The sequence below is a fragment of the Sinocyclocheilus anshuiensis genome, unplaced genomic scaffold (assembly GCF_001515605.1).
Source record: "Sinocyclocheilus anshuiensis isolate Anshui unplaced genomic scaffold, SAMN03320099.WGS_v1.1 scaffold229, whole genome shotgun sequence".
NCBI lineage: Eukaryota > Metazoa > Chordata > Actinopteri > Cypriniformes > Cyprinidae > Sinocyclocheilus > Sinocyclocheilus anshuiensis.
In genome coordinates, this window is record NW_015537957.1 from 1,368,213 (window position 1) to 1,390,506 (window position 22,294).

Below are 22,294 nucleotides of genomic sequence, written 5' to 3' on the forward strand. Positions count from 1 at the left end.
CTTTCAATATATGGAAAATAGCTGCCTTGACATTATTGAAAAAATGGATTTGGAATGAGATGAGGGTGAGTAAATAATGGCAGAATGCGTAAGTTATGGCAGGATTGACTCTCGCATTAAAGTCACATGATCTGTCTAACCTTTAAAATAGATCTTTAGATGTACTTTAAAGCGTCAAATGCCAAAAACAAATCGTCTTTCTAATTAGGTTCTTTATTATGCAAATATAGGCTGCTAGGCTGTTTTATTATTCCTAGTCCCGTTACAAAACAATAAAATTCACATAACAAAGCACATATGCATAAGCGAGACACCGTTCCTCGATTCAATTTATTTATGTGAGCAACGATATGTTGACTTGTCCGTGATCCAGAGAAATACTGAGAACAACATTAGCAAATCAAGAAAACCAGAAGGACAAAATGCCTTCCGTGATGAACAGAGAGAACATTACAGGTATTTATAGTGAGCGATGCTTGGCAGTGAGGCATCCTAGAGTCATCCTGTTAATAATACTGTTAAAAGCACACAAAGTCAATGGGTTAGAGAAAAACATGCAAACATTTACATCTACCCACCACACACCGTTCTACAAAGAGCCATGGCTCAAAAGCTTGTGTCAAAATGGCTTTACTAAGAAAAGGTAGCTGTAAATGCTTCAATTTAGTGAAACATCTACCAGATATTTACATCTACCCTGCAACCTCTCCTTTTGTGAGGAAACACTTTTAGTGATACGGATTTGACCGCTCACATGGATAATGCAGTCCTTAGTGGGAAAAAGCTATAGATTCTTCACTAAGGATCTGTCGAGGGGATACGAGATGGGTGAGGAAAACCAGCAGTAACAAAGAAGAGATGAGGTTATATTGTCGACTCAAAGAGAAATCCAGGCATAAGGCTCTGGTGAGGCTAAGACACTTTGAATGGTCTTCTAAAGGGCTGGATCGGCCACACTGATGTCTTTCATACTGCTCTGCCCTAGATACTTATCAGCAGTCGCTGAAATGCTTGTCAGGGCTGACCGGCTCAAAACTTGTCTTTCATTTCCGGATGTCTGACATTTTTCAGCGGACTCAAACAATGTCAGATCCCCAAAGGTGCCCCATTCAGACGTTCCACAGCCATCACTCAAATTCACGAGAAGGAGTGGCTATATTTAACCCACATTCAGGCAAAGGCCGAGCTTTAGTAGAGGTGAAACCCCTCGATGGAGATGAAGGCTGAGGAATTACATCACTCTTTGACTGATTCACAATGGAAAGCGACGACACTGGCTGGTTAACTACTGACACTTGTTGATCTACTATCAATGGCAGTCAGAATTCGAAGTGATAGTAGAAAACGTGAGGCCTGTTGAATACTGCTATATTTCCCTGCTGAAAAGACCATTAGAGCTGGTCACCATCATATGATGTGTTTTGGACGCTGGTGCTGGGCAAGGAACCCTGGAGTCTAAACCTGACTTCTGAACTAGCTTAAACACAACATAAAATCAAAACTCAATTTACTTGCTTAATAAATATCTATGGGATTATTGTGCATTATGACTCATCAGTGCACATGGAAAAAGGTCTCTATAATCTTTCCCTGTCTTTGTTATCTTTCAAAAGAAACTGCAGCTGAAATCATTTTCCTTTTTGGTTGATGTCACCAAAGTAATGTAAGTTTCACCCACTGGTCTGGCTCTGCTCATGCTCCATCAACTTTACTCATTCGTTTAAAGAAATATCCTGGCCACCCTTTTCCATATAATCAAATTGAATGACAATGGGGGCTGTCGAGCTTCAACATCTGATTTGTGAACAAATCGTTCATTTGAGTCGAATCATTTCAGTGTATTTTGTACAATCAAGTTCACACAAACAGTTGGAATGATTCATTTATTGGACTGATTTCCTTCTAAGGTGACTCAATGGTTCAGTCACTTGGAATATCGTGTATGAGTCATAAGGTACACTTGACAAAAAAGCATCATAATAGTAGTCCATTAGTAATCCAAGTTATTATTCACTGATAATCTTCCTTTCCAGCCTGGTGATTGCAACTGGTATCATGGAGATGATTAAAGACATAATTCTGGTTAACTACAGCCCCGATTCTCATTCACATTCTTTATATGGAAAATAGCTGCCTGGACATTATTGGAATTTTTTTTTTATTTGGAACGTGAGTAAACTTTTCAGAATCCAATCAGTTTCCAATGGGCAAAGTCCAATCCAGCCTTTCATTCAGAGATACGTCATATGACAAAAATAAAATAGGTTGCAAATACTATATCATGCTGACTTTAACCAGCAAGACTTCCTTGGTCAAATTTTGCTGATGAACAGCATGTCTAAGCAGGTTCGCCACATAGGAAAGCACCAGACCAGAACAAACCAGTCAGAACATCATGAAAATCCAAGCTGGTCTTTTCAGCAGGGTGTTTATATACAATTAGTAGTCATAAATCTCCTAAACTAAATTGTCCCAGTGATTATTTAGTAATACAACTGATATTTCTAGTTAACAACAACAACAAAACGAGAGGAATACAGTTTTGCACTGTTGCAAAGTGGCTCCAGAGTAAGTCTGAGCAGTTGATACTGCCAAGATGATAGGCACACTGAATAGACAACTGTGGCTACAAACATATGACACGAACAAGGGCGTTCAGTATTCAATTCGAGTCTGTACTGAACACACAATAGTGGGAAGGCTCCAGCTGTGAGCCTATGTTAGCACCATCTCATACTGTGAGAGTCATTATCACATTGGTATACATTGAGAGTATGGCACTGTACTGACAAACAAAAAGATATTTATCAACCAAGGGAATGGACTGGCTTACTCAAAGTTCTTAATATCTGCCAAAGACCATCCATTTTACATTTGCATGTCTTGCCCTTTGATGAGAGATGAGCCTCTCTGAAAGTTCCTGTTTATATGTGAGGACCAAGCAAGGAGAAAAACAAATTAGCGTGTTCACAATGGTTGTTGAATGTCAAGATGAAATCTTTCCTTCTTAACTTCTTTCCTGCTTCTCCTTCACCGATGAGAGACGTCACTGGTTGACTGCCTTCACCAATGAGTGTCCCTTCCACTGGCATCTGCCACAGGCCACTGAGCCCTGATGGCTATCCATTCAGTATGGCCTTAACATTATCTCTTCCATTCCAGTGTGTACCCTCATACAGGTGTTGTCCTCCTGCTGATACCATCATTAAGGTCTTTGGAAAAGCAGTTGTGCACTTGGAGGAATCCCGAATCGTGGTCTGGGCTGTAGGAGCCGTCCGTCCCTGACTTGAGGGGGTCTCTTGTCAATGTGTACATGCTGATCTCTCCGACAGGCACCGAGCTCATCCTCTTCATGCCCACAGGTGATGCTTCGCGAGATGCTTCTGTTGAACGAGAGCTGGAGCGCGAGTGCCGTCGACGATAGCGAAAGCTAGGTATGCGAGAATACGGTGAAGAGGACGAGGTAGACTTGATGAACTCACGACGCGCTTTGAATCGTACTTCCTTGCTCTTCTCAATGTAGATACTGACAGCCAGAACGGCCACTGCCTCAGCCACAATGAAAGAGAGCGCTCCGAAGTAGAACGACCAACCATAGTTATACTGGTTCTTCTTGTCTTCGTCTCGTTTGTCACTGGGGTCACCGGCATTGCTGGAGATGTAGACGATTATACCGATGATGTTGCTCAAACCTGCCAGACACAAAACAGAGCCAGGAAAGCATAAGAAAAATTCCTTGATATGAAGTAATATAACAGACTTAAGACTTTATTCAACTTTTCCTTGGTTAAAAGGATAAATATATGGATAAATGTGGATTCCAACACCAAGATGTTACATTCAGTTGGTTGGGATATGTCAACATTGAAAGGTTAACACTGCAGGTTGAGCAGCCTTCAGTTGTACGAACCAACAAAACAGATTTTAGACAAAATGGGATAGATTTTCTCAGGGGTTAATATTAATGTAGACATGGCACTTGGCACAGGCTGCAAATGTCTTCTGAGCAGCATGTGTTTATGTCAAGGGTTTATGTTATGTTTGGCTGGTTAGTGTAACTCAGGGTAGCAAAACCTGCTAAAACACACTTGTCTGTTATTTTTGAAGTAACCCTGAACACTTTGATTTGAAGGTTCAGGTGTGTATAATAAAGACTGGAGCTAAACTATACAGGAAGTTAGCCTTCCAGGAGCAGGGTTGGCTACCCCTGCTGTAACTGGTCCTACATGCACCACAATGAGCTAGGTTCAAACCACCGTCAACCAGCATGAGAGGCGGGCATGCTTACAAGAATACTAAAGACTGCAGCCTCTAGCATGAGTTGGTGGTATGCCTCTTAAGGCCAGGGGAGTAAAGTTTACCTCCACAGCTTGCCTCTGTTACACTCAACCTGAATCTCACTCCCATCCGGGTCATGTCACCAAGATTTGAACCAGCGTCGACCAACATGGGAGGCCATCCGCTAACAAGGATGCTAAAGACCACAGACTCTAACATTAGTTGCTAGTGTGCCTCTTGAGGCCAAGGGAGTGAGGTCTATGTGCACAGCTCTTACTGTCTTGCCTTTGTCACTCACCCCCTAAACCTCGCTCCTATTTGGGCCACAGTACCTATGTAACGGGTACTACTAGCACCTCCCTGAGAGGGATTTGAAACAGTGTCAACTGCCATGCGCAGCAAGAATGTTAACAAGGATGCTAAAGAACATAGCCTCTAGCCTTGAGGCCAGGGGAATGAGGTTTACCTGCAAAGCTTGCCTCTGTTACACTTTCCACCCTAAAGCTCACTCCCATCCGGGTCATGGCATCAAGATTTGAACCAGCGTCAATCAGCATGGGAGGCAATCCACTAACAAAGATGCAAAAGACCACAGCCTCTAGAATCAATTGCTAATGTGCCTCTTGAAGCCAAGGGAGTGAGATCTACCTGCATAGCTCTTACTAGTTGCCTCTGTCACTCACCCCCTTAAACCTCACTCCTATTTGGGTCAAGGCACCAATGTAACTGGTCCTACTTGCACCATTTTGAGAGGGATTTGAACCAGTGTCAACTGTCATGCGTGATGGGAATGCTAACAAGGTTGCTAAAGAACATAGCCTCTAGCCTTGAGGCCAGGAGAGTGAGTTTTACCTGCACAATTCTTCGGAGCTAGACTCCATTACATTAGCATGGTCCAATTAGCCCCTGCCGGTTTATGTTGTAACATTACCATCTTGTTGAAAAACTGCTATTGAGATGAATGGGAATGCTAACGGATAGCTTACCAGGTATTATAAACCACTTGATTTACATGTGGATCTTGACCTTTCTAATATTGTAGACATGCCGATACAGATTACTGTGGTAATTAGCAACAATTGCAATTGCAGCATCTAGGAAATGCATGACCCGCCAAGACACACTATGCCATCTAGCCTAGTGCTGCTTTTACTACTAGCCTAATACTTTATACAGTCTTTTACCGTTTTGTTAAAGTCTTTTCACCAACTTTACAGTAGGTGTATCAGGTGATGAAACTTTAGTGAATAAAAGGAAGGCACTTTTAGAACAAGTAATATCAACTCACTAAATTCGGTTGAATAACAGCTACCAATGAAAAAAAGTGGGGGAGTTGTCGCCCCCTCAGTTCCAGTTCACCTGCCAGTAACAGCAGGGATAAGTTGTGCTATCAGAGCATAGAAATTCTCCTATATTATATTCCAGTTATATTCAGTTAACAAATTGTATTTGGTAATGGTGCTAAAAGTGTCTTAAGTGAGTTAAAAGACCCCTGTGTGGATGTTAGCAGATGGTCATTAGCAAGTTTACCTGCTGCCACAAATAGTATCCCTGCACTGAGTAATATGTTGTTCCTCTTGTTGTAGATGCGTCCTATCCCGACACATAGCCCCCCCAGCAACAGCAGAATGGTACTGAGGATGGGGAACACACTGGAGGCGCGCACAATACCTGTTCACACATACATATAAACATGGCTTTTACTTTAGCAAGATATCTAAATGTGCATGATAAGAACATTGAGATATAGACAGTAACACTGTAACATTTCTGAAGAGAGAGTCACTCACGTAAGAGATATTCAGAGCTGTCTGTGTCATAGTCATTGTCATCTGGGAAATGATTGATTCTGTAACAACTTCCTTTGTTGAGACCTACAAAAATATGAAAACGGTCGAGATTAGAGTCGTGAGGACCTGGAAACAATGCAAATCTCCAAGCATAAGTGAGAATACTGGTTAGTAGAATAAACTATTAAACAAATAACAAAAACATCCTGCATATGGTAGGAATTTGTTCTGTTATGAAGCAGTAGAGGATTTAATTTTAAGCCTTGAAATTGTTCAGTGACAGATTTTAAAGTCAACAGGGGCTTTCACACATACAACCCTTTCTGGAAAATTACCAGTAAATTACTGTTTTGATGCTATGTGTGAACAAAGCATAATATTACCGGTATGAGCATGTACAAGGTCTAGACACAGTTAAGTAAGAAGTCTGCTTTGGGCTTGTTCTGAAGGAGATGATGCAATTATCTTTCTATGTAAACATGACGCTAGATGTATGGCAAGCCAATAGGCTCAGCATTGCAGTATTGTTTACATCCAAAATGCTGTAAATGCTCCAATACAGTTTCAAATGCCATCAAATGCAATGTTTTGTATGTAAACGCAATTCTTCTATAGCATAATTTTGATTTAATTTCTACTGGCTAGCAGTGTTTTTCAGCATCTTGCATATGAGCATTGCATATTTAAAAATGTGTCTTGAAACATTGCCTTCTTTTCCATTCATCAGAACTGCGGCTCTGCAGTTGGATATATTTTTATGGCATCTCGTGTTTTAAAAAGCAAAAATGTATTCTATGTAGTGCTGGGTATCGTTCAAAAATGTTCGATATCGATACCGATACTTTGACTTTGATACCGGTTCCTGAACGATACTTTTTTCGATACCAATTTTATGAAATCAATTTTAACAAGATTACATTATCTAAAAAAAAAAAACGTTGGTTGCAAAAAATGTAAAAAAAAAAAAAAAAACAGGACTGTACCTGTTTCACACCACTGTATGTTATCATCATCTGTCACTCTGAAGTCAAAAAATGTGTATGGTGTATTTACCAGAAAAGGCAATCTCAAAAAAAGTTTTATGGCCATTTTCTGTATTTAAAATGTAAAAAAAAAAAAAACTGGTATAAAACCATATTCACAACCAATTTTAATTCCATAATGTGAATTAAACTTGGCCAAAAGTTCAACTTGGCAAGACTTTTTCCAATGAGTTGTTATTTGCTATTATTTCATATTCTTTGATTCTTTACTATTAACTGTTAACATTACAGTAACATTAAATGACTGCATTAACCACTGGAAACATTTTAGAAATCCTGCATAACCTATAACAGACCTAAACAAATATTGAAATATTGAAAAGGTTATTTGGATATTGGTTAACATTAAACTAGTAGCCCACGTGACCTAGCTGATGTCAACAGAAAAGTAAAGTTGTTTCAGAGTAAGAGCAAGCTTTATGATTTTCTCTGGAAAGACCAGGAATGTGTATTAAGAAAGTTACTGGGTTGATTTTGTTTTTATTTGATCTTGACTTTAAGCGGGGAGATGTGTTCAGCAGGTCTTAACATACATCATAAAGTGTCACATTGCAAACCTCCCTCGCTCTGTCTGTCTCCAGGTGGAGTCTACTCCCTGTGACACAGCTTTTGTGTGGCCCAGCATGCCATTAATTGGGTCTAGTGTTAAAAAAGGAGCAAATTAATTAGTATTAAATAGGTCTGAGAAAGTGGGGCATGTGTTTTCTAGTCTAGTCATTGTAAAAAAAAAAAAATCTCTGTAAAATATTGTAATGTAAAACGATATATAATTTGAATCTGAAACATTATGTCACAGATTTTTTTTTTTTATATAGATAGAATGGTATTCTATTATTTGTGGTATTATTTGTAGTATTCTTTGAAGCATCTTGGAGTAACATGTAAATAATATGGTACATGAATATGAATATGAATATGAATATGAATATCCTCTAGTATCATTGTGTCTATCATATTACCATGGTATTATCTTCTGGTTTTGTATTTTTTAGAGTTATAAGATACAGTTATGAGATCCAAATTCAATTTTTAATACACATTTGTGGTCTTATTTAGAGACCACTTTTCATCAGTTAATCAATTACCAACATGTGAAGTGACACCCTATGCTGCTTTCTTTTGAAATATCCTATTTCACTCTAAAGTATGTCACATTACTAAAGTAAAATGTGATGCCAACTCCATGTCATGCTGAATCTGAATACATTGGTTCTTACAAAGTTAAAACTGCATTTCAGTATGAGACTTTTTAACCAATCAGAAAAAGTATTTAATGAAGTATTTATAAAAGGTACACAGTGAGAACGGTATACTAATGAACCTCAGAATAAATCTTGTTCGTGGGTCACAACCTATCCTTGGAACCCCTTAAGACAAAACTGTGTAATAAAATCCATCAACAATGGGATGCTGTTCAGTAAAAAACTGAGGAGAAACAATGATCCTCTTTCCCAGTGGGCACTTAAGTTTTGCTTTCTAATTAGTGATGCACATATGCAGAAATGTTGACCACTAACATTGGCCAATAATTAGTAGTATGACAGATAGTTGATGTGATATTATGTTAATCTATACTTCTTTGTCTGTTGGAGACAAAAACAGAATGTTCATGGCTCATGCATTTTAATATGGATAATGCAACTATTGCTTTTATATAGCTTTTACTTATTTAATTGTTATTTATTTATCTATTGGTTATAAGTATTATTCTTTAGTTTTCATATTTATTTACAAGGGAGAAGCCAAAATAGAGTTCAATTGCACCTGTGTATAATGACAAAATTATTCATTATAAATTCATTACAAAAAACTATTCTATTCTATTCTATTCTATTCTATTCTACTCTATTCTATTCATTTACATATGCCAGAAATATTTTACATCTTTATTCTATTCTAGTCTGTTCTGTTCTGTTCTATTCACTTTCTCTTTTTACATATGACAGAAATGTTGTAGATCTTTTTCTTTTCTATTCTATTCTGTTCTGTTCTTTCTATCTATCTATTTACATATGCCAGAAATGTTGTACATCTCTATTCTATTCTATTATATTCTCTTTTTACATATGCCAGAACTATTGTACAACTTTATTCTATTCTATTCTCTCTCTATTTACATATGCCAGAAATATTGTACATCTTTATTCTATTCTCTCTGTTTACAAATGCCAGAAATATTGTACATCTCTCTTCTCTTCTCTTCTCTTCTCTTCTCTTCTCTTCTCTTCTCTTCTCTTCTCTTCTCTTATGCTTGTTTTACTTCTCTTCTCTTCTCTTCTCTTCTCTTCTCTTCTCTTCTCTTCTCTTCTCTTCTCTTCTCTTCTCTTCTCTTCTCTTCTCTTCTCTTCTCTTCTCTTCTCTTCTCTTCTCTTCTCTTCTCTTCTCTTCTCTTCTCTTCTCTTCTCTTCTCTTCTCTTCTCTTCTCTTCTCTTCTCTTCTCTTCTCTTCTCTTCTCTTCTCTTCTCTTCTCTTCTCTTCTCTTCTCTTCTCTTCTCTTCTCTCAGTTTACAAATGCCAGAAATATGGTACATCTATATTCTATTATATTCTGATCTACTCTACTCTATTCTATTCTATTCTATTCTCTTTTTACATATGCCAGAAATACTGTACAACTTTATTCTATTCTATTCTCTCTCTATTTACATATGCCAGAAATATTGTACATCTTTATTCTATTCTGTTTACAAATGCCAGAAATATTGTACATCTCTTCTCTTCTCTTCTCTTCTCTCAGTTTACAAATGCCAGAAATATGGTACATCTATATTCTATTATATTCTGTTCTACTATATTCTACTCTATTTTATTATATTCTATTCTCTTTTTACATATGCCAGAAATACCGTACAACTTTATTCTATTCTATTCTCTCTCTATTTACATATGCCAGAAATAATGTACATCTTTATTCTATTCTATTCTCTCTGTTTACATATGCCAGAAATATTGGTCATTTTTCTCTTCTCTTCTCTTCTCTTCTCTTCTCTTCTCTTCTCTTCTCTTCTCTTCTCCTCTTCTCTCTTCTCTTCTCTTCTCTTCTCTTCTCTTCTCTTCTCTTCTCTTCTCTTCTCTTCTCTTCTCTTCTCTTCTCTTCTCTTCTCTTCTCTTCTCCTCTTCGTTAACATATGCCAGAAATATTGTACATCTTTATTTGTTGTATTGTCCCCAGTTTATTTGATTCCAAGGCCTTCAGCATCTCTCATGGACATCTTAAACGATCATTTTTGTAATTTAATATAAAAATGGAAAATTATTTAACAGTAAAAACAAAACCTGATCACCAACATGATGTGAAAATGATCCAAAGACCCGGTGGCAAAGATCTGGACCCTTCAAAGTTCAAACGTTTAACGACACTGTTTACTTCCAGGTTTAACTAAACAAATCAGCCATTTCCAGTGTGTTCTCAGACTTCGAGACCACACTGTACATCCACACAGGCTCTTTGACAGACTTTATAACTTCTGTAAGTGTGTACAGTGAGTGTGGTGAGCCATTGAATCTTATGTAAAGCTCCGCTCAGGCTGTTGATTTACAGGAGCTGGTTATTGGCCCAGTGACTGAAGTGTACCTAGCCTCATAAAGACAAAATAAGGAACCTCGCTTGACTGACACGGAGGCACATCAGAGAGGGAGCGCGAGAGAGGAGAAAACGAGCGCTCGGTCCCTGCGGCCCGCCTGGAGGTAACAATGCTCATCGCTGAGCATGTCTTCTCCATGGCAACCTCAGGTCTGATCCAACAATCTGATTTCCATAATGGCTCCAAGAATGACTTTGACATCTTCATTGTGGTTTAATACAGCAGACAGCAACACACTCGTCTCCCCCATGCCAAAAGTCCCCTCCTGCCTCGCAAATCCACATCCCTACTGAGCACATCCAGCGCAGCAAGGAAACAACTGCCATATTCCCCGCCTTCTGCCGCCTCCAGCATTTTGTCATAACTGTGAATTGGGGTAGGGCAGCCAATCGTTTGCCTTGTCGAGAAGTTAAACCAATCAGTGGTTTGCGTGCTGGGGAAGTGTGCTTTTGTTTGTCATCTCAAATCGATCAATATGAAGACTGCCTTGGCGATACACCGTGGCTTCTTTGCTGAGGTAAGTATCAGTATTATTATTGTGGATACTTACCGTTAGGGAGTTCAACAAACTACTAAAACTGAGTATTATAATTTGGACATCATTTCTCAAGTTTATTTTCACTGAAGGAGGAACTGCATGCTAGCAAGCAATCCGAACATCTTCGAAACCACTTAGCAACACCCTAGCAACAACCCAGAACACCCTAGCAACTGCATAACAATGTTGTGGTCACTTTCAATTCTTGAGCAACCATATAACAAAGCCCTAACAAACAGCCACACGCTTGCATTGCAGTGACATGGGAAATGTAAAAATTCAATTATAATATTAAAATGCCATCATGATGCTTTTTATTCATATACATAACAAAAAAAGAACGTTCAATGATGTCTCACTGGCACTGCTATAGTTAACTAAAACTAAAATAAAAACTAAACTAAGATAAACTAAAATTGAATAAATGAATGAATGAATGAATGAATAAATAAATAAATAACTGAAAAAGGCTTTAAAAAATCTTAAATGAGAATGAAAATTAGAAATGTTTCCTTGCAACTAACTGCAATAAGTTGAAGTACTAAAATTACTAAAACTAAATCTGAAATGAAAATGAAAGCTAAACAGAAATAATAATAATAATGTCAAAATTACATAACAAAAATGACTAAATCTTAAACATATTTAAAATGAAAACTGAAAAATAAAAATATAGGCTAATTCCAAAAATATTATACTAAATAAATACTATAATAGTATATAAACACTGAAGTAATACTATTCATTAGTACAGTAGAAGGAAGCAGACTCTCAGATAAATCTTTTAAAACTCTATTAAATAAAGTTCTCCCTAGATGTTTGTATATGTATTTGAATATGTATATTTGAATATGCAGAATTGTATATATATTTTGCTGCATATTTGCGTCATTTGGTTGTTTGATGTGTCTTTTGTCATTTACTCTTCTGTGTAATTGACAAGTCTATTTATTTCTTTTTGTTTTTTTATTTCATATAATTACTTAGGGGTTTATTTTTTTATTGTATTTTATTTATTTATTTTATTTTTATTTCATTGCTGTTGTTTTGTACGGAACATGACATGCAAGAAAAAATAAATAAATTGTGCGAACGATTTACTATTTCGTTCCCTCGATTTGCTAAATCGTGCGCACAATTTACTAATTCATTCTCTCGATTTATAAATCGTGTGCACGATTTAGCAAATCGAGGGAACGAAATAGTAAATCGTGCACACAATTTAGTCTACTAGTTTTTTCCTGCATGCCATGTGCGGAGCTCCATAGTTTTGTGTACCACACACTGTTGCGTGGCTGATTGTCTACGTTGTTATGTATGTTTAAAAAAGAATAAACAATAAAAATTTGAAAAACCTCTGTTTACTGTAGTTTCCACTAAAAAATGAAAAAACTATTGTTTTTTGTTCTTAAAATATATTTTTATTAATGACAGAAGGAATGACTAAATACAAAGCAGTATTTATTTTCATCACTTATCTATCATTGACATTATTGATTAATTCAGGTTGTTTATTTGAGGTTTATGCAGGAAAGGTGAACGGCGAGAATGACGGTAAGGCACCTGGCACGTGCTCAAAACTCGTTATGACTGTGTTATTCAATGTGGATCGTGGTGGAAGTCAAACTCAGTGGCTAATTAGAGACTCTGTGGCCTTTCAGCCACTGCATTTAATTACAGATCAGTTGCGCACACTGAGAATGGCAAAAGTGACAGCTCTTCTCTTCCAATACCCCCTAATCTCACAAACAAAAGAATAATAACCGTAGTCAATTAAATACACTCAGGGCTCAAGGCCTATTTTATTGATTATTTATTTGTTTAATTTAATTTTATTTTATATGGTACAGTTCAGGTATTTATTTATGTTTAAGTAATAAACCTAAATAAACTTGAATTGAATAAAACCTTAATAAATGTTAAAAAAAGAAACAAAAGAAAAAAACGTATTCTATTTTATTTCAAATTTTTGTTACGTGATGCAAAAGTTTGAAGTCGTTTATTTATTATACAGTAATTTACCATTAATTATTTGTTAATTAGATTTCATTTACAGTACATGAGAAACATGTACAACAAGTAAGAAATGGGGTCAAAACTGTATCATTCTAGATAGGCCTACACATGTTTTGATCAGTTTGAATTAAATAAGAAAATACAAAAACATAAACCATGGCCCTGTTGACTTTGGATATCAGCAGGACTTGAATAAAATTAAATAAAATTATAAAATAAAATAAATTTTGAAATTTTGATTGGAAACTGAATTAGGTTTCTTCTTTCAGCGGGTGAAAATCAAATGTTTTCACACTATAAAATGACAATACACTAAGTAGCGGTTAATTACCGGTGTCAACTAATTTCCTGAGAAACAAATTGATTTTATTTTGTCAGTATGAGTTCTGCTCTTAAAATGAAGCCTGACGACGTTATCATTCGACTTTTATTAAAAGATAAGCAACCACTGTTCATCAACTATGGTGTCCTTCTTTAGCCTATGAACGTATGTATGATGTAATAATCAGTCTGACTGTCTGGGTCAAAGCTCTGCCAAAATTGCATATGTTGTGGGAAAAACCTTTCCTCTCTCGAAATTATACAAATATATAGGCTATTAAACATCTGTTTGTCTATCCGTCCGCCTGTCTCTCGTGTCTTTTTCTTTTCAACAGACATTCATAAGCAACAGATTCATCTATTTTTAAACATTAGCTACGTTACCATAGTGATTTCAGACATATTGTTTCCAAGCAACAGCATCAAATGAAAGAAAGACATGAATGAAGGAAGAGGTTTTATGAGGAGAATCTCTGGACTGATTACTCCTTTCTGTCCATTCCAGAAACCCGCTGGTGTCAACCCAGAGAAATGGGGAGCATTTTCACTCCCTTCCAAGTGAACGTCAAGTTATGTTAACTTGAGAGAGATCCAAGCCCAGTGAATGAGTTCGGATGAGTTGTTGACAGATCCTGTGGACGAAAGGCCACCCAGAGGACCATTTTACCACTTTTTCATTGCATGATATGAACTATGGTTTAGATGCTTCTCCCTAAATTCATGAATGTCAGACGACGCACATACTGTGATCTACAAAATCATTTGAGCTCACTTTGATTGAAACTCTAGTCTACACTCTTAAAATTAAAGGTGCTTAAAAGGGAGCCATTTTTGGTTCTACAAAGAACCATTCAGTCAAAGGTTCTTTAAAGAACCATCTCTTTCTTACCTTTATATAATCTGAAGAACCTTCTTTCGCCACAAAGAACCTTTTGTGAAACAGAAAGGTTTTTCCGATGTTAACGGTTCTTTATAGACAAAAAAGATTCTTCTATGGCATCGCGGAGCACCTTTACTTTTAAGAGTCTATTCTTCTGGGTTTTCAGTAGAATTCTTCATTTGCTGTCTAGAAGATATAAAAGATCTCACACGTGTGTTGTTTCTTTGCTAAAGGCCTGTTTATGAAAAACAACAGTGATTTTGGTTCACTTTAATGTATCTGGGTAGGTTATTCAATGTTTTGAGTTCACCTGGACGCAGAAAAAGAACAAAAGCCTCCTAAAGCAAGACTTCTTTGAGTGAAGACAAAGACTGAACAATGAACTTAGTTTTCTCTCTTTTAAAACTCAAGCCTAAGAAAGGATGAGAAGCACATGGTACCCTCTATGCAGCAGATCCTCCAGAGCCCTGAGTGCGTGAGATCTCCGCGGACCTTGGGCTGCGTCTGCGTCTCGTCCGTGCTGCTGTTGGTGGCGTTACAGATATATGCCCGAGAATAAAGCCAGTAGTCGGTCCCGATGGCGATGCTCATCAGACTAAACGCCACGAAAGCCCCCACGGTTGCCAGCAGCATCTGAATCCCACGGTCACACCACGCCATGGCCACTCATAATAATACGCGCGGTAATAATCCACACATCGCTCAAACGCTGGAGCGCGTCGCGTTTGCGCCGCTTTGTTCTGACAGTCGGTGTGATCAGGAAACTTGAGCGCGTCTCGTCCACATGTTGCTGTTTATATAGTGAGCAGCTGCGTGCACTCACTCATCGGGGTTGCTTTCTATGCTTTCTGAGGAGTTTTGATCATCACCTTGTCCATTTCCTATAATCGCATGATCCCTCTTTTCCAAACTCAGATGGCTTTGATTTGGGATTGCTATCTTCAAACCCCACCTTCAGTCACACTAACCAATGAGAAACACACATGGCCTGAAGAATAAGATGACGCTCTCACATCATCATCATCTTCACCATCATCATGATGAAGGAAAATGCACGATATGTGTTCATGCTTAAACGAAAGCTGCTGTAAATGAGTTTAAAACAGAAAAGGAAAGAAAAAGTGAAGACAAAAAAAATCAAATAGCCTATAAAGTATGTTTTTGATGCTTGTGTGAATTAATAAAGGGACCGGAATGAATTGTCACTGTTTTGTGCGTTATGTGGTATAAGATTCTCTACAAATATTGGATAAAGAGCTGGAGTCAGAAACAAAACTAGAGTTATAAAACAAAAAGTTCTGGTTCTGGCCGCTGAGTGGTCGATACAGCGTTCCAGTCGCGCTAAAATCCACTTAAAATTGTTTATATGACATATTAATTCCTGATCAAATACTTTCTTTTTTTTTTAATGAAAACTTGTGTTCTTAATATAATTTATAATATGTAGCCATATTGTAAACACATACACACACACCCTTCCCATATAAAGTAAATCTATTATATTCTATATTATATAATCTGAATATATGGCAGATGAGGTTTGATTAATTGAATACATTAATTATAAATGCAGCCATAACTAATATTGTTATGCTAAATTAACTAATGATGTCTTACAAAATACGGCATAGGAGGTTTTATTCCAGAAATTATTTGGAAAGTAAAAATATTGACTAATAATATATCTTTTTCTTTTTTCATAAAGAGATTTTTTTAGGCTACCAGAAATTATTTCATCACCTGTGACCCTACGTACAAGCGGTTTGGGAAATAGATGGATGGATGATAGTACAATAACTGGTGCTTTAAAAAACTGACACAGACCTGCTTTTACACAGTATTGGGCAGATTATTTCTAAAATGTGCTGCTGATTATGGATTACAGCACTGTAATCATTCATTTACATTATTTAAAAGGGAAGTCTGTTAATAAGGGAAGGGATGTTTTCCCATTGTTATCAGATGGCCACTTGAAGCAATAAGACTTTTTATTTTTTATCTATAAAATATTTTTATATTTTCCAGCTTTATTATTTATGAAAATCATACCCAGGGAAACAAATACTATATCATAATATTTTTCTCATCAGTATACAAACTGATGGTACATCCCAAAAAATACCCTTAAAAAGGTACAATGGAATTGATGGTATTAGATTGTAATACCATGGTACTTTGATATATACTGTACCATGGTACTGAATGCTTACTCTATTTATGAATCAAGCCATTCACGTGGTTCTCCAGGGAACTTCCAAGCATTCCATAAGACATGATTAAAATAGCATGGAAGTACCATGGCACCTATTTGATTAGTGGCCTTACATCAGAGAAAAAACCCAATAATACCATCCTTCCAACCAGCAGTCATTTGACCAGCAGTTAAAGCAACATGCGCTGATGAAACAGTTCTCTGAAGGACAATCAAATAGATCCTCTTTGGGAGACATTAAAAAGCGATTGTTTACTGAGTTTGCGTCAAGTACCTGATTAATCTGTTCTCCTTCAATCTAGTCTGCCTGGACCCTCAGAGTAAAACGATTATTCAGTCTCTCCTGGGAAACAGACATTACGACAGCAGCCGGTTGTTTGTTAGCTTAACACATTTTACACAAAAATTGCACTATTGAACATGGAAGCCACTAAATCCATTAGCAATATGAATGTTTCTCAGAGAACACATCATAATATAGAAGCAGAGGTGCGGGTGTGCTGTTACCATTTGAGACTGGAGACTGTTTTTGATATTTATAGCGTAATAATAAGTATGGTGGAGGTGGAGTATCAAAGAAAATGAGCTGGACCCCCAGATGAGTGTGTGATCAGCCCAGTGGATCGATGGAGAATGTGTGGCTGGAATCAGGCTGGAGCACTCAGAGCGCCCTGACTGCAGACACTGATTGGGCCGACCGTGATGAACACAGGACTTCATCAATAGCAAGCAAATGGAAAGGATCTATTCACAGCTAGCTGGTTCCCCACACTCTTTTCAAGAGATGGAAAAAAAAAATAGGTTTACATGATGTTTCTGATTACCAGTGTGTTTTTCTACACTTTGCATATTTTTGACTTGTGTGTTGATTTAGTAGTCATATTTTGTATAACAAAATAAACATTGTTTTAACCTGCATATGACAAGCAGTTTAAAAATTGAGAATAGAATAGAATAGAATAGAATAGGCTTTAGCATTCCGAAGAACCTACATAGGACAAGCTGTTTGGAAAATAGAATAGAATAGAATAGGCTCCAGCATCCCTGAGAACCTACTTAGGACACACAGTTTGTAAAATTGAGAATAGAATAGAATAGGCTTTAGCGTTCCGAAGAACCTACATAGGACAAGCTGTTTGAAAAATAGAATAGAATAGAATAGGCTCCAGCATCCCTGAGAACCTACTTAGGACACACAGTTTGTAAAATTGAGAATAGAATAGAATAGGCTTTAGCGTTCCGAAGAACCTACATAGGACAAGCTGTTTGAAAAATAGAATAGGCTCCAGCATCCCTGAGAACCTACTTAGAACAAGCAGTTTGTAAAATTGAGAATAGAATAGAATAGAATAGAATAGAATAGAATAGAATAGAATAGAATAGGCCCCAGCATCCCTAAGAACCTACTTAGGACAAGCAGTTTGTAAAATTGAGAATAGAATAGAATAGAATAGAATAGAATAGAATCGAATAGAATAGAATAGAATAGAATCAAATAAAATAGAATAGGCTCCAGCATCCCTGAGAACCTACTTAGGACAAGCAGTTTGTAAAATTGAGAATAGAATAGAATAGAATAGAATAGGCTCGAATAGAATAGAATAGAATAGAATAGAATAGAATAGAATAGAATAGAATAGAATAGAATAGAATAGAATAGAATAGAATAGAATGGAATGGAATGGAATGGAATATAATAGAATAGGCTTTAGCATTCCGAAGAACCTACATAGGACAAGCTGTTTGGAAAATAAGAGAAGAGAATAGGTTCCACCACCCCTGAGAACCTACATAGGACAAACAGTTCGGAAAATTGAGAATAGAATAGAACAGAACAGAATAGAATAGGCTGAAGCATCCCTGAGAACCTACATAAGACAAAATGTTTGTAAAATGGAGAATAGAATAGAATAGAATAGAATAGAATAGAATAGGCTTCAGTATTCCTGAGAACCAACATAGGACAAGCAGTTTGGAAAATTGAGAATAGAATAGAATTAATATACTATAAAACTAAACTTTGTAAAAAAAAAAAAAAAAAAAGTATGTTGTGTGAGCCAGTGCAAAACTGACATGCAAAGTGTTTTAGCATGTTGTTATGCAGTTGCGAAGACAATCTGGGTGGTGGCCAGGGAGCTGCTAAGATGTTGTGCAAGGTTTTTAGCGTGTTACTTTGCAGTTGCTAGGGTGTTGCTAAGGTGTTCAGGTGGTTGCTAAGTAGTTGCTCATTGGCCCAATCAAAAGAGCCCACCTCCAAGTCTCTATGATATTCTGGTGTCTAGATATGACACAAGTGCATCATTTAGTGTAAGTCTATGGGAATTTTTTGGTCATTTGATTGGATAGAGAAGCAATAGCACACCTCTCCTCAGCATGCTACATGGTTAGAGGTATCATTCATGTCTTAATCACAAACTGTGTGGGATGAGTTACACATTGTAGTTTAGGGGTATGGGGGAAAAAACCTAACCCAAGTATAAGCAATAGTAATAGTAACTTAAACAGACGATGACAACACAAACTCTTCTGATATGTTATTGCCTTTATTTCACCTTTTGAACATCATAGCCACAGACAAATCCCACGTGTCTTCACAGCTGTATATTGATGTATGCCGTGTAAATTAAAACACTTGAGATTATGTTACCAGGATGCATCTGTGGTAACTGAAGAGTGGTAGGTGTGAAATAAGCCTGAAAACATGATGTTAACACCAATTATAGCTGCAGGTTGAGCGTGATGCTCTTCGAGGAGAGGCCGCATTGTCTGACAAGTGGACCAACACAACAAAGGTCAGCACTCTGACCATTCTACGGCATTAAAGAAGGTTCTGTGCATATTTCACCTTGACCTATGCATGAAGGACAGAACTGACAGCCCGTCTGCATATGGGTTTTACATTATGTTTGCTGTTACAAATACTGAGACACACTACTGTTCAAATGTTTGGGGTCGGTAGGATTTTTTTGATCTTAAATCTCCTGTGCTCACAAAGGTTGAAAAAAAAAAACACAATAAAATAGTAATATTGTGAAATATTATTACAGTTTAGCATAACTGTTTTCTATTTTAATATCTGTTAAAATGTAATTTATTCCTGTGTTGCAAAGCTGAATTTTCAGCATCATTACTCCAGTCTTCAGTGTCACTTGATCCGTCAGAAATCATTCTAATATGCTGATTTGCTGTTCAAGAAATATTTTTTATTGCTAATGTTTAAAATAGTTTGCTGCTAAATATTTTTGTGGTAATTTTTCCATTACATTGAATGCATCCGTGCTGAATTAAAGTTAAAATTTCTTTCAAAAGAAAAAAAAATCTTACTGACCCCAAAATATTGAATGGTAGTACAAAAATATAAAATATACAGTGGTCCCAAAAAGTGTTTGGACACCTAAGCCACATGTAAATGTAACTGCATTAACAAAATATTATCTGCACAATTTATGCCACTAATGTGTCAATAATGAATCCAAATACTTGCTGGGTTACTGTATTATATTTAAAAAAAAAATGAAGGACACAAATTTTTATCTTAATATTATTTTATCAAGCATATTCATAAGTGTATAAATTATAGTCCCTGGCATAACAGATGGTTGCTATGCAACAAAAATGCGTTTCATTGGCTTTGTACTGTACTCTGCACAATGACAATGAATGTAAATCTAATCTAATGATTCGTTGTGGGTGCTGGTCAGTAAAAGAAATGTAAAATCAAGATTATTATACTGTACATTGTGGTACAATGAGAACTAAATATGTTACATAAAAATATTGCATGTACATATTCATCTAATCATCCACATTATGAAGGTTCTTTTAATGACTATGATTAAACAAAGGATATATAAAAAAAGATATAGCGTATAAACTGATTATCCAAAAGCTCTGTTTTGGGAAGAAGAACATTCTGAGAGAAACAAAAAAAGTGTTATTTGGAGATATGGTGAGCACATTTTGTGTGATAGCCTAGTTTTTGTGTAAATAACACAGCTGGAACACTGCATTGAAGCCAGAAACAGACCTATGAGTTTCCCAAATCCATAAATCAGATATTTCTCCATTCTAATGAACACATGACTTAAACGACTAATTGTAAGCCCTCAAGTAACATCACTGATGAGTGCTGTTAGTGAAATCAAAGCATAATGTTTTTTAAACCCTCGCCTGCAGATATGAATCCCATTATATTCCACAACAGCTATCATGTAAATAAAACCGTCTTGGGTACAGCTGTCAAGACCTATAGGCGTAATAACTCAACTTAAAACACAGCATACATAGACTGGACACCTAAGCCACATGTAAATGTAACTGCATTAACAAAATATTGACAGGGATAGTTATAGGGAATTTTCTCATTAACATGAGAGAGAAAATTGATATCAGCTTTATCGACGCCGGGCTGATAATATCATCCTTGATTCTTTAACCTCTTTAGCTTAGAAATGTGCACTTCAGTGAAAAACAAAAACAAATATTCTTCTATTAAGGGGGAAATGAGCAATATGATTATACAACTACAATGTAATAACTGGCCTGTCATCATCTGCTGTAAAGGTCAGTGTCCTACTACTGTAAACAATATAATGTGGTTTGTTTAGGCTACAGACAACCGTGATTTTACCAAGCAGGGCAAGTTCCTGGATCAGCATCCTTGTAGATCCTGGAACTACATTCATATCAGCTTAAATCTGTGTTTTGTGTGTATACTGTGCTTAGTGATTCAATACATAGGCTATTCTTATTAACCTAATTCCCTCCGATTTTAAATAAAAAAATACTTGGCACTCTTAAAAATAAAGGTGCTTCACGATGCCATAGAAGAACCTTTTTGTCTAAATGGTTCCATAAAGAACCTTTAACATCTGAAGAACCTTTCTGTTTCACAAAAGGTTCTTTGTGGCGAAAGAAGGTTCTTCAGATTATAAAAAGGTAAGAAAGAGATGGTTCTTTAAAGAACCTTTGACTGAATGGTTCTTTGTGGAACCAAAAATGGTTCTTCTATGGCATCGCTTGAAGAACCTTTTGAAGCACCTTTATTTTTAAGAGTGGTTACATTCTGGGTTCGATTTAGGATCCCAATTATTACTTAAACCTTATTTTTAAACCTTTCGCCTTGTTAAAGTGTAATTTGATCTGTATAGCGTGTGAATTCTTTCCCGTGTGAGTGGAGGTAAAAACTGAGAGCTGCTAAATTAAAATGATTTTGCCTAAAGGAAAATCAACTGAAATTTAACTCAGCGATTTGAGTTGTTGAGGAAGTCTGGTGCTGCCTTCCACAGGTTACATCATGTATTACAGCCTCTTTGATTGGGCCTTTTTGATTGTAATAAATCAAACGCCATTTTGCCTAATGATCACTTTTTTATAATTCTATATAAAAATCTAGTTTTTTACTAGAATTACATCACTTAGTCTAATGAAGTTAAGCTGAAAGCTGCACTACTATTCAAATGTTCGGTTGGAAATCAGTAAAATATTAAACATTTAAAACGGCTGCTTTATATTGCATTATATTTTAAAATACAATCTATCCCTGTGACGGTAAAGCTGATGTTTCAGTGTTCAGTGTCACATGATCCTTCAGAAATCATTCTAATATGATGATTTGCTGCTCAAGAAACAT

General features: G+C 36.6%; 1 protein-coding gene across 1 annotated transcript; it reads right to left on the reverse strand.

Moving 5' to 3' along the window:
• Positions 1–1,817: 1,817 nt before the first annotated feature.
• LOC107665825 (voltage-dependent calcium channel gamma-4 subunit-like) lies at positions 1,818–15,391 on the reverse strand. Its single transcript, XM_016456874.1, has 4 exons — positions 14,891–15,391; positions 6,069–6,152; positions 5,809–5,949; positions 1,818–3,692 (listed from the first exon to the last, which is right to left on the reverse strand). Exons 1-4 carry the CDS (start codon positions 15,108–15,110, stop codon positions 3,172–3,174), a joined length of 966 nt encoding a protein of 321 aa, XP_016312360.1. The 5' UTR covers positions 15,111–15,391; the 3' UTR covers positions 1,818–3,171.
• Between the last annotated feature and the right edge of the window lie 6,903 nt (positions 15,392–22,294).